The sequence below is a fragment of the Sciurus carolinensis genome, chromosome 9 (assembly GCF_902686445.1).
Source record: "Sciurus carolinensis chromosome 9, mSciCar1.2, whole genome shotgun sequence".
Taxonomy (NCBI): domain Eukaryota; kingdom Metazoa; phylum Chordata; class Mammalia; order Rodentia; family Sciuridae; genus Sciurus; species Sciurus carolinensis.
Window position 1 is genome coordinate 140313552 of NC_062221.1, and position 13648 is coordinate 140327199.

A 13648-nucleotide genomic window follows, 5' to 3' on the forward strand; every position below is an offset into this window, starting at 1 on the left:
CCCCCGAGATAAATCTGAAGCCCTGGAGCAAGGCCTCTGAGGACCGCCGCTGCGCTGGCCTCCGAGCAGGGTGCCCTATGGCCAGGCGTCCCGGTGCCACACTTGACCCTTCCCCATCTCAGGCGTGGCCACGAGCCCAGTGCCTGCGCTTGCACACCCAGGCGCTGGAGCCAGGGGCTGCGCCTCCTCGCAGCTCTTTGGTTTGAGCCCATCCTCCCCCTGCCGTCTGTCTCGCTGGCTGCCACTGCACCCACCATGCAGCCCCTGAGCGGCCGAGCCCCGTGCTGGGGAGGAGGGTGGAGGAGGAGCCTGTTCCCTCCTGGAAAGTGCTGTGGCCAAAGCAGGGGTGGCCAAGGGGGCAGCAGGCAGGGCAGCGTGCGGTGGGCAGCAGCACTTGTGCCTCGGTTTCCCCACATGCGGGACGCTGGGGGCATGGGCGCCTAGAGGACTCCCAGCTGGAGCCCCCTGTGACCCTTGGGCTGTTGTTTTCAAGGAGTGTTTTGGAGGAAGCACGCGTTTGTCTCCCCTGTCCAGCAATCCTCCAGGGTGGACGTGGTGCACAAGTGTCCCTGTGTGAGGGGCAGCATGTGTTGGCAAGGAGAGGTGCTGACCACAGGTGCCTGTGGGCCTGACCTCAGCTCCCCCTCCCCAGGTGCTGGCAGATGCCGTCTCGCGCCTGGTCCTGGGTAAGTTCAGTGACCTGACGGACAACTTCTCCTCGCCTCACGCACGCAGGAAAGTGCTGGCCGGAGTCGTCATGACCACAGGTAGCTCGTCCCTCTATTTAATCCTCCTGTTTTCCCGTGTGACCCACAGGAAAGGCCGTCTATCTTCGACGGCCCCGTGACTCTAGCAGCAGATGGACTGTGCTCGCCGTGTGCAGGGCCGGGACTGCTCTGGCGCCTTCTGCCCTGGGACTGGGGTGCGGCTCAGGGCAGAGCGCTGCTCAGCAGGCAGAGGCCCTGCATCAGAGGACCCCAGCCCAAAGCACAGCAGAGGCGCCTGCGCCCAGGTCAGCCCAGGAGAGGGCGTGCACCCGGCTCCTCCTGTCCCTGGGCGGCAGGCCCAGCTCTTGCCCTCTGAGGTGCACTTCCTGTTCCGGTTGGTCTGTGTGACGGAGGGAGCCCTGGCTGATCCTTCCAGAAGCTTCCATTGGTGAATCGAACCAGGTGCCCTTCCTCATCCCGGGAACTCTGAGGACAAGGAGCCACATCCTGGGCCAGTGCCTGGCCCCTGGCTGGGGCAGGGCGGGGGAGAGGACCCTGTTTCCAGGCCTCTGCTCCTGGCACCTGTCACCCAGCCTGGACACTCCAGCGCAGGCAGAGGCCAGGCAGGAGGGAGCTGGACAGGGTGTTTGTGTTGACACCTGCCAGCCAGGGAGAAACCCCTGGGTCTCTGCGCAGGCAACTGTGGCCTCCTCTCCCCGAGGCGGCCAGCCTCTGCAGGCCTCAGGCATCCAGGATGCTCGGCGCAGTGCCCAGGAGCCGTGTGCCGAGGTCATGTCCGGGGCTGCTGGCCACGCCTGCTCGCGGCCAGGCTCCTCTCAGGTGTGTCCCAGCAGCTGGCCTGGGCCTCCTGCCTGCACGCTACCCTTGTGAGGTGGCCCCGTGAGCTCCCCCTCACGTCCGGCCCCCAGAGAAGAGGCGGCGCCCCACATTCTGCGGCTTCCTCTGATTGTCTGGCAAAGCCAGTCACTGGTGAAACCCGCAGGGCGGCAGCACTGACCTGGGCCCTGCCTGGGGGTCAGAGGGCCTCCAGCAGTTGTTGACCCCAGGCTTCAGTGTCCGTCTGTGAGGCGGGGCAGCAGCCTGAGCTGCCCGAGGGGGGTCCTCCAGGGTGGCCGACCCCGGCACCGCTCACCCACGGTGCTGAGGGCCAGTTGACCACCAGCCCCCGCCCAGGTCCTGGGTGTCTCTTCTGGTGCAGGGGGTGGGACCCAGGGCTCCTCACGTAGCAAGCGCTGACCACTGAACCAAAGCCTCGCGCGTAGTGAGCTCCAGGGCCCGAGGTCTGTCTTGCGAGGCTGGTGCCAGTTTCCTCCCGACGTGACTGAGTGACAGGTCCAGGGCGAGGGACGCCTCTGTGTTGCCCGTCCTCAGGTGCCTTTGAGCCGTTCTGCTGCACCCCGGGGCGGTCAGTTCTGGCTGTGAGCTTACCCCGGGGCCGGCCAGGCCCCCCACAGTGCTGCGTTCCTGGGCAGTGCCAGGAGGGCCAGTGCACTGCACTGCCCGGTGAAGGGCAGGGTCCTCGGGGAGGGGCCGGGCAAGCGTGAGCTCACAGGCGGAGGGGGCCTCACGTGCTGCTGGCCTGAAGGGCCCGGCGCTGGTGTGTCGGCCAGGCCCCTGCACGCTGCAGCCCCTGTCCTGTCCTGCAGGCACAGACGTCAAGGACGCCAAGGTGATCAGCGTGTCCACGGGGACCAAGTGCATCAACGGGGAGTACATGAGCGACCGCGGCCTGGCCCTGAACGACTGCCACGCGGAGATCATTTCCCGGCGGTCCTTGCTCAGGTTTCTCTACGCGCAGCTGGAGCTCTACCTGAAGTGAGTCCCAGCTGCCCAGACCCCTGGGTCAGCCCCGGGCACCCTCTGGCTGCTCTCCTCGCGTTCTCCAGGTGGCAGCGCGGGTGGCCCTGTGTCCGAGACGCGAGTCAGGGACACAGGCGTGCAGAGCTGCAGGCACACGCCCCTGCTGGCCGTGGCCCGGCGGGGTCCCCAGGCCTGCGTGGGACTGCGCAGTCCCCCTCTGTGCAGCGCGGGCGCGAGGACGCCTCCCAACTCCAGAAGGGGCTGCGCTCCGGGCCCCAGGCCTGGCCTGGCCTTTCCCCGCAGGCCCCTCCGCGTGTCTTGCCGTGGGAAGTCACCCCTGGGCGCAGGAGCCACCTCACCTGATGACACGGCCCTCCCTGGCCCTCGGCCCCCACGCAGTGTGCTCAGGACCCCCCGCTGGAAGCTCCCTGGGGGCCCTGCCCCCGCGCCCCCAGCTCGGGGCCCTCCTGTGACGTGTCGTTGTCCTGCAGTGGCAAGGACGAGCAGAAGAGCTCCATCTTCCAGAAGTCGGAGCGAGGGGGCTTCCGGCTGAAGGAGGCCGTGCAGTTCCACCTGTACATCAGCACCTCTCCCTGCGGGGACGCCCGGATATTCTCGCCCCACGAGCCGGTGCTCGAAGGTGTGAGGCTAGACCAGCAGCCAGCAGGTCCTCAAGGAGACTTACCCGTGGTGACCGCGAGCCAGCATGCCCGTCTCCCTGGGTGTGGATCCGATCGGAGGTGCTGTCCAGGCACGGGCTCCTCCGTCCCAGCTAGCAGTTCTACGAAAAATGTTAGTGGACGAAAAGAACCTTTTCTAAAGGAGGAAAGAAAGATGCGACTCCTGGTTAGCTGAGTAGTGAGAGCGGGATGAAGGTGTCAGGCCGATCGGATCCACACTCGAGCTGTCTCTGAATGTTTCTGGTGGACGCTCCCCCACTGAGTGTAACCCAAGCACAGGGCTGCTCCTTTGGGGGCAGTGGACGCTGGTGCCACGCAGCCACCGTGACCACCACTCTGCCCCCTTTGCAGGCGAGCCCAGTGCCCTGGATGGGCAGTTTGTCTCCACACCTCCTCCAGAGCCTGGGCCTGGTCCGTGCACACTGCACATTGGTTACGTTGTCTTCCTTGATTATAAAATCCAATGTGCTCCTCCCTAGGGTTGCTGCCGTTAAAATATGAGAAATAAAATCAGACCACTTGCGTTGGATGCCCCGGGGCTAATCATGGGTGTATTCCAGCATCCACCTACAGAAATATTTTTAAAGAATGTTTAGTTGTAGATGGATACAATACCTTTATTTTATTTACTTATTTTTACATGGTGCTGAGAATCGTGAGGCGAGCATTCTACCACTGAGCCACAGCTGCAGCCCTACAAAAATATTTTTAAAATACAGGGGATGAGATGTGGCAAACGCCTCTCACCCCGAGGGAGTGGCCCTGGGTGCTTTGTCCAGTTCTTCTGCCTGCTGTCTGTGCTAGAGATCGTTTAAGATGGAGGGTCCCTTGCCCGACCCCCAAGGAGACCGCTTTCACGAACCTGGTTTGCAGCAAGCGTATCCCCTCTGCTTGGCTTCTCTTACCTGCACTGCGTGTATTTTGTGCATGTGGTGTAAATGCATGTGCTCAGATCCTGTAGCCTTAGGTGTGCCTGCAGCCCGTCCAGCAGCTGGTCCTCCCCCTGTGGGTTTGAACTTGCTTTCTCTCTCAGAACCAGCAGATAGACATCCAAACCGCAAAGCGAGGGGACAGCTGCGGACAAAAATTGAGTCTGGTGAGGGGACCATCCCCGTGCGGTCGAACGCCAGCATCCAGACGTGGGACGGGGTGCTCCAGGGAGAGAGGCTGCTGACCATGTCCTGCAGCGACAAGATTGCACGGTAAGGCCACCAGGGCTGCTCACTGCTTCCCGCCTGTCTGCTGTCCCCATGCCTGACGTGGGTGCTCCTGTGTCCTCTGAAGGACTGTGGCTGTCCAGGGCCAGCCAGAGGGAGAGGCCGCCTCTGTCCAGGATGCTCTGCCCTCCTCACCTCTGGTACCAGGCGCCTGGGTGGCCGATGGGTTGACGCACTGCAGGCGACATCTAGAACCACCCACTCCCAAGGGCAGCTGAGGACCCTCAGCAGCAGAGGGGCCTGCTCTCACGCTCAGACTCCCACCTGACTGACGCATCACACCCCCGGCAGGCAGGCGTTCAAGGCTCAGAGCGCCTGACCAGGGGCCAGTGGGTCCAGCCAGGAGCAGGGCCGCATGGCGACTGACCAGGGAGACCTGGGGAGCCATGGGGCCTCCTAGGTGCACAAGCCACACTGCCCAGCCCAAAGCTCCCACATCCCACACGTGATTTCTGTGCACACCCACCCAACGTTGTCTCCTTCATGGAAGACGGGTGTTGTGCCTGTCGTGACCGCTCTGGGGCACGCCACACACAGAGCCTGGAACCCATCCTCACACTGACCCACAGGAGGACAAAACACGCCCATATACAGCTGTCTGTGGGCCTCATATGTAGCTACTGTGGAAGGGGGCAGGGGAGCCTCTGGTCCTGGGCTCGAGTAGACATAAATATTGGTCATCCTCCTGCAGCGGACAGTGGGGTAGCCGTCAAAGCAGTGCTTGCTCAGATGTGTGGCAGGGCTCAGATACTGTGGGACATGGGATATCTGCACACATTACCACTGCAGGTCCCTGACCTGGAGACTGAGGTCCCCATGCTGTACAGTGCAGGTCCCCAACCTGGAGACTGAAGTCCCCATGCTGTACAGTGCAGGTCCCCAACCTGGAGACTGAGGTCCCCATGCTGTACAGTGCAGGTCCCCAACCTGGAGACTGAGGTCCCCATGCTGTACAGTGCAGGTCCCTAACCTGGAGACTGAGGTCCCCGTGCTGTACAGTGCAGGTCCCTAACCTGGAGACTGAGGTCCCCATGCTGTACAGTGCAGGTCCCTAACCTGGAGACTGAGGTCCCCGTGCTGTACAGTGCAGGTCCCTACTGGAGACTGAGGTCCCCATGCTGTACAGTGCAGGTCCCTAACCTGGAGACTGAGGTCCCTGTGCTGTACAGCAGGTCCCTAACTTGGAGACTTAAGGTCCCCATTCTGTACACTGCACGTTCCTAACCTGGAAACCTGAATTACCCACTTCTCTAATGTCTGGTAACATGGTTGCTCAGCGTGTACCATTGTGCCATTCGCTGCCTGTGTCCACTGCTGGTGGTGTGCGCTTGGAAACAGACCGTGCCATCATCGGTTTCTGTGTAGGTTGCTGATGACAGAGCTGGTGCTGCCTGGTGTTCCAGCCTGCTACTACCTGCTCATCACTGCCCAGGCTTGGCCCCGCTACCTCCTGAGGGATGTGCCTCCCCGACCTACAGCCCACACTGCCTGGACTCATTACCACGGACCCATTTAACCTACCTCACCATGGACCCCTTACACGTAGCCCACCATGGACCTCCTTACTCCTAGCTGACCATGGACCTCCTCTCCTTACACCTAGCGGACCATGGACCCCTTATACATAGCGTACCATGGACTTCTTACACCTAGCTCACCATGGACCTCTTCACACCTAGCTCACCATGGATGTCCTTAAACCTACATCACCAAGGACCCTTTACACCTAGCTCACCATGGACCTCCTTAAACCTACATCACCATGGACATCTTCTCCTTACACCTATTCCACCATGGACCCCTTACACCTACCTCACTATGGACCCCTTACACCTACCTCACCATGGACATCTTCTCCTTACACCTAGCCCACTATGGACCCCTTACACCTACCTCACCACCGACCCCTTACACCTACCTCACCATGGATCTCCTTACACCTACCTCACCATGGACATCTCCTCCTTACACCTAGCCCACCATGGACCCCTTACACCTACCTCACCATGGACCCCTTACACCTACCTCAACATGGACATCTTCTCCTTACAACTAGCCCACCATGGACCTCCTCTCCTTACAGTTAGTCCACCATGGACTGTTTACACCTAGCCCACCAGGGACCTCTTCTCCTTATAGCTATTCCTCCATGGACCCCTTACACCTAGCCCACCATGGACCCTTTACACCTAGCCCACCATGGACCCTGTACACCTAGCCCACCATGGACCTCTTCTCCTTATAGCTAGTCCTCCATGAACCCCTTACACCTAGCCCAGTATGGACCCCTTACACTTAGCCCACCATGGACCCCTTACACCTAACCCACCATGGAGCTCCTCTCCTTACACTTAGCCCACCATGGACCCTTTACACCTAGCTTACCATGGACCTTCTTACAAATAGCTCACCATGGACTCTGTACATGTAGCCCAATGTGGACCTCCTTTCCTTACACGTAGCCCACCATGGACCTCCTCTCCTTACACCTAGCGCACCGTGGACCCCTGACACCTAGCTCACCATGGACCTCTCCTTACACTTAGCCCTCCATGGACCCCCTACACCTAGCCCACCATGGACCTCCTTACACCTACCCCACCATGGACCCCTTACACCTAACTCATAATGGACCCCTTATACCTAACTCACCATGGACCCCTTACACCTAATGCACCATGGACCCTTACACCTCACTCACCATGGACCCTTACGCCTAATGCACCATGGACCCCTTATACCTCACTCACCATGGACCCTTACACCTAACTCACCATGGACCCCTTACACCTAATGCACCATGGACCCTTACACCTCACTCACCATGGACCCTTACACCTAATGCACCATGGACCCCTTATACCTCACTCACCATGGACCCTTACACCTCACTCACCATGGACCCTTACACCTAATGCACTATGGACCCCTTATACCTCACTCACCATGGACCCTTACACCTCACTAACCATGGACCCCTTACACCTAATGCACCATGGACCCCTTATACCTCACTCACCAAGGACCCCTTATACCTCACTCACCATGGACTCTTACACCTCACTCACCATGGACCCTTACACCTAATGCACCACGGACCCCTTACACCTCACTCACCATGGACCCCTTACACCTAATGCACCATGGACACTTACACCTAATGCACCATGGACCCCTTATACCTCGCTCACCATGGACCCTTACACCTAATGCACCATGGACCCCTTATACCTCACTCACCAAGGACCCCTTATACCTCACTCACCATGGACTCTTACACCTCACTCACCATGGACCCTTACACCTAATGCACCACGGACCCCTTACACCTAATACACCATGGACCCATTATACCTCACTCACCATGGACCCTTACACTTCCCTCACCATGGACCCCTTATACCTCACTCAACATGGACCCTTACACCTAATGCACCATGGACCCCTTATACCTCACTCACCATGGACCCTTACACCTAATGCACCATGGACTCCTTATACCTCACTCACCATGGACCCTTACACCTAATGCACCATGGACTCCTTATACCTCGCTCACCATGGACCCTTACACCTAATGCACCATGGACCCCTTACACCTAATACACCATGGACCCATTATACCTCACTCACCATGGACCCTTACACTTCCCTCACCATGGACCCCTTATACCTCACTCACCATGGACCCTTACACCTAATGCACCATGGACTCCTTATACCTCGCTCACCATGGACCCTTACACCTAATGCACCATGGACCCCTTACACCTAATACACCATGGACCCATTATACCTCACTCACCATGGACCCTTACACTTCCCTCACCATGGACCCCTTACACCTCGCTCACCATGGACCCTTACACCTAATGCACCATGGACCCCTTACACCTAATACACCATGGACCCATTATACCTCACTCACCATGGACCCTTACACTTCCCTCACCATGGACCCCTTACACCTCGCTCACCATGGACCCTTACACCTAATGCACCATGGACCCCTTATACCTCGCTCACCATGGACCCCTTACACCTTGCTCACCATGGACCCCTTACGCCTAATGCACCATGGACCCCTTACACCTCACTCACCATGGACCCTTACACCTCACTCACCATGGACCCCTTATACCTCACTCACCATGGACCCTTACACCTCACTCCCCATGGACCCTTACACCTCACTCACCATATACCCCTTACACCTCACTCACCATGGACCCCTTACACCTCGCTCACCATGGACCCCTTACACCTAATGCACCATGGACCCCTTACACCTCACTCACCATGGACCCTTACACCTAATGCACCATGGACCCCTTACACCTCACTCACCATGGACCCTTACACCTAATGCACCATGGACCCCTTATACCTCACTCACCATGGACCCCTTACGCCTAATGCACCATGGACTCCTTATACCTCACTCACCATGGACCCTTACACCTCGCTCACCATGGACCCCCTACACCTAATGCACCATGGACCCCTTACGCCTAATGCACCATGGACTCCTTATACCTCGCTCACCATGGACCTCTTGCACCTAATGCACCATAGAGTCCTTACACCTCGCTCACCATGGACCCTTACACCTCGCTCACCATGGACTCCTTACACCTTGCTCACCATGGACCCCTTACGCCTAATGCACCATGGACTCCTTACACCTTGCTCACCATGGATCCCTTACGCCTAATGCACCATAGACTCCTTACACCTCGCTCACCATGGACCCCTCCCCCTGGCCCACCATCGATCCCCGTACACCTAGCCTATCCTGAGTTGTGTGTCAGGCATGGTGTTGAATCCCCTCTGGCGCTCTCTGCACCACTCCCGAGGACCAAGTGTGTTCTGTGCCTTGTTCCGCTGCTGTGGCTGACTGCACAGGTCGATGTTTCATGGTGGACCACCCGTGACTACCAGGGATAATTTCCTCCAGCGCTTGGTCTAAGACCCTTTCAACATGCTATTGAATTTGACTTGCTAGTGTTTGGTGGAGGATTTTTGCACTAATAGTCATCATAAATGTTGCTCTGTTGTTTGCTTTTCTTGTCGTGTCCTGGTCTGGCTGTGATTCCAGCATAATGCTGGATGAGCTTGGAAGTGATTCTTCCTCTTACATTTTTGGAAAGAATGTTGGTAGGATGGGTGCTGCTGCTTTAGTGTCTGGTGGAATTCTGCAGTGAAGCCAGCTGGTCCTAAGCTTTCCTTTACAGGGAGGTGTTTACTCGGACTGTTCTCTCTCCTCCTTAACGGTCTGTTTGGGTTTTGGTCTCTTCCTGATATAGGTGTGGTAGGTTGCATTGTCTGGGAATTCCTCCCTTTCTTAGGTCATTCCCTGGTTGGGGTCCATGTTTCATGGTGTTCTCTTACAGTTCTTTCCGTTCTGCAGCAGTGGTTTAATTTTCTTTTTGCATTTCTGATTTTTTGAGCCTTCTCTACTTTCTCTTAGTTATCACAGCTTAGAGTTCGTCGATGTTGTTGGTATTTCTATGAAAGGCGACTCAGTCTCCTTGATGTTCTTCTGTGGCTTCTCCTCTCTATTTTCTCTCTGCCCTCAGTTCTTCCTCTAGACTTGGCTGAGCTTGTTGTTTTGCTGGTCCTGTAGGTGGCTGAGTGGAGTGTGGACTCCAGGCACGCACGGTGGCTGCCCTAACTTCGCTCCGAGCCAGCTTACTGCATCCTGTGGATTTGGCATGTTGTGATTCTTCTCCATCTCTCTGAGGGCATATTCTAACTGTCTTGTGACTTCTTCCCCTTTTCCATATTTATTCCTAGTTTCCTGTTGGTGCATTGTGATTAAACATTTTCAGACTCTCACACAGTAAAACAGTGCACTTTGGCCAGTATCCCTCCCCGGCACTTCCACAAAGGAGGGGAAACGTTGACCCTTGACCTTCTTAGTTTGGCTTCTTTTGCTTAAGATAATACTCTCAAGTTCCTCCATTTTTCTGCAGAAGACATAATTCAATTCTTTTTTATTGGTGAGTAAAACGCCATTGTGTATATACCACAGTTTCTTTATTCCTTCATCCAGTGGGGGACACCAAGGGAGGTTCCGTAGTTTGGCTGTGTGAGTCGAGCTGCTGTACACAGGTGTGAGTGTCTCACTGTGGTAAGATGGCTTTGGTCCTTAGGATGAATGCTGAGGAGTGAGGTGGCTGGCCCCAGGTGGTCCGTGCCTAGTCTTCGAGGAGCCTCCACACCGGCTCCCTCGTGTTGGGCTTGTTCACAGTCCCAGCAGCAGTGTGGCTGTTCCTTTCCCGCCACCTGCTCCCCAGCACTTGTAACTGTGTTCTTGATGACTGCCATTCTAGCTGGAGTGAGAGGGAATCTCGGTGTTCCTGATTTTCTCACAGTTCCAGGGGGACAGCATGCCTTTGTTTTTACCTGGTGCTGAGCGTTGAACCTGGTACCTCACACATGCCAGGCAAGCACTCTGCCACTCAGCCCCGCCCCGCCCCTCAGTGCAGCTCTGATTCTCATTTCCCTGATTGCTAACAACACTGAACATTTTTCATGTATTTGTTGGCCGTAGCTATTTCTTCTTTTGAGAAGTGTCTCTTTAATTCATTTGCCCATTTATTAATTGGATTATTTGATTTTTTTGGTGTAAAGTTTTTTGAGTTCTTTTTATATTCTGGATATTAAACCTCTGTCAGAAGAGTACCTACCAAAGATTTTATTCTATTCTTTAGGTTCTCTCTTCATATTCTTAATTGTTTTCTTTTCTGTGCAGAAGCTTTTTAATTTGATGCCACCCCATTTATTAACTCTGGAATTATTTCCTGAGCTTTCAGGGTCCCATTGAGAAAGCCATTGCCTATTCCTATATACTGGAGTGTTGACCCTGTATTTTCTTCTAGGAGTTGCATAGTTTCTGGTCTAGTTCTGAGAACTTGGATCCATTTCATGTTGATTTTTGTGCAGGATGAGAAATAAGGGTCTAGTTTCATTCTTCTACATACAGGTAGCCAATTGTCCCACCACCACTTATTTAAAATGTTATCTTTTCTCCAAGTTATGTTTTTGGCATTTTTGTCAAGGATCAGATGACTGTATCTCTGTGGGTTTGTCTCTGTGTCTTCTATTCTCTGCCACTGTCTGTGTCTGTTTTCATGCCAGTACCAGGCAGTTTTTGTTACTAAAGCTCTGTAGTGTAATTTGAAGTCAGGTGTTGTGATGCCTTCTGCTTTGTTTTTTTGACTTAGAGTTGTTTTGCTATTCTGAGTCTTTTATTCTTCCAAATGAATTTTAGAACTTATTTCTGTGAAAAACGTCATTGGTATTTTGATGGGGACTGCATTGAATCCTATATTGCTTTAGGTACTATGGCCATTTTAACAATATTAATTCTGCCTATCCATGAATGTGGGATGTCTTTCCATCTTCTCATGTCTTCTTCAATTTATTTCTTTAGTATTATATAGTTTTCATTGTAGAGGTCTTTCACCTCCTAGGTTAGATTTATTCCTAGATTTTATTTAGACTATTGTGAATTGGATTATTTCTCTGGTATCTTTTTCATCAAATTCATTGTGGGTATATAGGAAAGCTGTTGATTATTGTGTTGATTTTGTAACCTGCTGCTTTGCTGAATTTGTTTATTAGTTCTAGCAGTCTATTGGTGGAACTTTTTGGATCTTCTAGGTATAGAATAATATCATCTGCTAACAGTGATAATTTGACTTCTTCCTTTCCTATTTTTATCCCTTTTATTTCATTTTCTTGATTGATTGCTCTGGCTCAAATTTCTAGTAATGTATGGAGTAGGAAGGATAAAGTGACATTCTTCTCTTGTTCTAGATTTCAAAGTAAATACTTTCAGATTTACTTTGCTACTGGCTTTGAGTTTCTCATACACAGCTTCTATATACTATCTCCCTAGTTTCTCTAGTGTTTTTTTCAATCATGAATGGGTGCTGGATTTTGTCAAAGGCTAACTTTGTATTAATTGGGATGACTGTGTGATTTTTATCCTTCATTGTGTTTATGTAATGAATTATACTTATTGATTTGTTTATGTTAAATCATCCATGCATCCCTGGAATAAAATCAACTTGGTCTTGATATACAATTTCTTAATATTTTCTTAATAAAACTTGCCAATGATGTCAGTAGACTTAAGGATAAGAATCATATGGTTATTTCAATTGACACAGAAAAAGCGTTCAACAAAATACAACACCTCTTCATGCTCTAAACTCTAGAAAAAATAGGGATAGTAGGAACATACCTGAACATTGTACAGGCTATTTATGCTAAGCCCATGGCCAACATCATTCTTAATGGAGAAAAACTGAAACCATTCCCTTTAAAAACAGGAACAAGACAGGGATGTCCTCTTTCACCATTTCTATTCAACATTGTCCTCGAAACTCTAGCCAGAGCAATTAGGCAGACCAAAGAAATTGAAGGGATACGAATTGGAAAAGAAGAACTCAAACTATCCCTGTTCGCTGATGACATGATTCTATATTTAGAGGATCCAAAAACCTCCTCCAGAAAACTTCTAGACCTCATCAATGAATTGAGCAAAATAGCAGGCTATAAAATCAACATGCATAAATCTAAAGCATTTTTATACACAAGCGACGAAACATCTGAAAGGGAAATGAGGAAAACAACTCCATTTGCAATAGCCTCAAAAAAAAAATAAAATACTTGGGAATCAATCTAACCAAAGAGGTAAAAGATCTCTACAATGAAAACTACAAAACATTGAAGAAAGAAATTGAGGAAGACCTTAGAAGATGGAAAGATCTCCCATGATCTTGGATAGGCAGAATTAATATTATCAAAATGGCCATACTACCAAAAGTGCTATACAGATTCAATGCAATTCCAATTAAAATCCCAATGATGTACCTTACAGAAATAGAGCAAGCAATCGTGAAATTCATCTGGAAGAATAAGAAACCCAGAATAGCTAAAGCAATCCTTAGCAGGAAGAATAAAACAGGGGGTATCGCAAAACCAGAACTTCAACTACAAAGCAATAGTAACAAAAACGGCATGGTATTGGCACCAAAATAGACAGGTAGATCAATGGTACAGAATAGAGGACATGGACACAAAACCAAATAAATACAATTTTCTCATACTAGACAAAGGGGCCAAAAATATGCAATGGAGAAAAGACAGCCTGTTCAACAAATGGTGCAGGGAAAACTGGAAATCCATATGCAAGAGAATGAAACTAAAC

The 13648-nt window shown here is 52.8% G+C and overlaps 1 protein-coding gene across 11 annotated transcripts in view; it reads left to right on the top strand.

Moving 5' to 3' along the window:
* Adarb1 (adenosine deaminase RNA specific B1) overlaps nt 1-13648 on the top strand; it is a 121796-nt gene that overhangs the window by 74548 nt on the left and 33600 nt on the right. For 10 of the 11 annotated variants that reach the window (XM_047563283.1, XM_047563287.1, XM_047563276.1 and 7 more), the window contains 4 exons: nt 653-767; nt 2375-2543; nt 3020-3195; nt 4242-4410. In XM_047563283.1, coding sequence (XP_047419239.1) covers nt 653-767; nt 2375-2543; nt 3020-3195; nt 4242-4410 — 629 coding nt within the window. The remainder of the gene's footprint in view (nt 1-652; nt 768-2374; nt 2544-3019; nt 3196-4241; nt 4411-13648) is intronic. The other variant, XM_047563275.1, reaches the window with a different exon arrangement.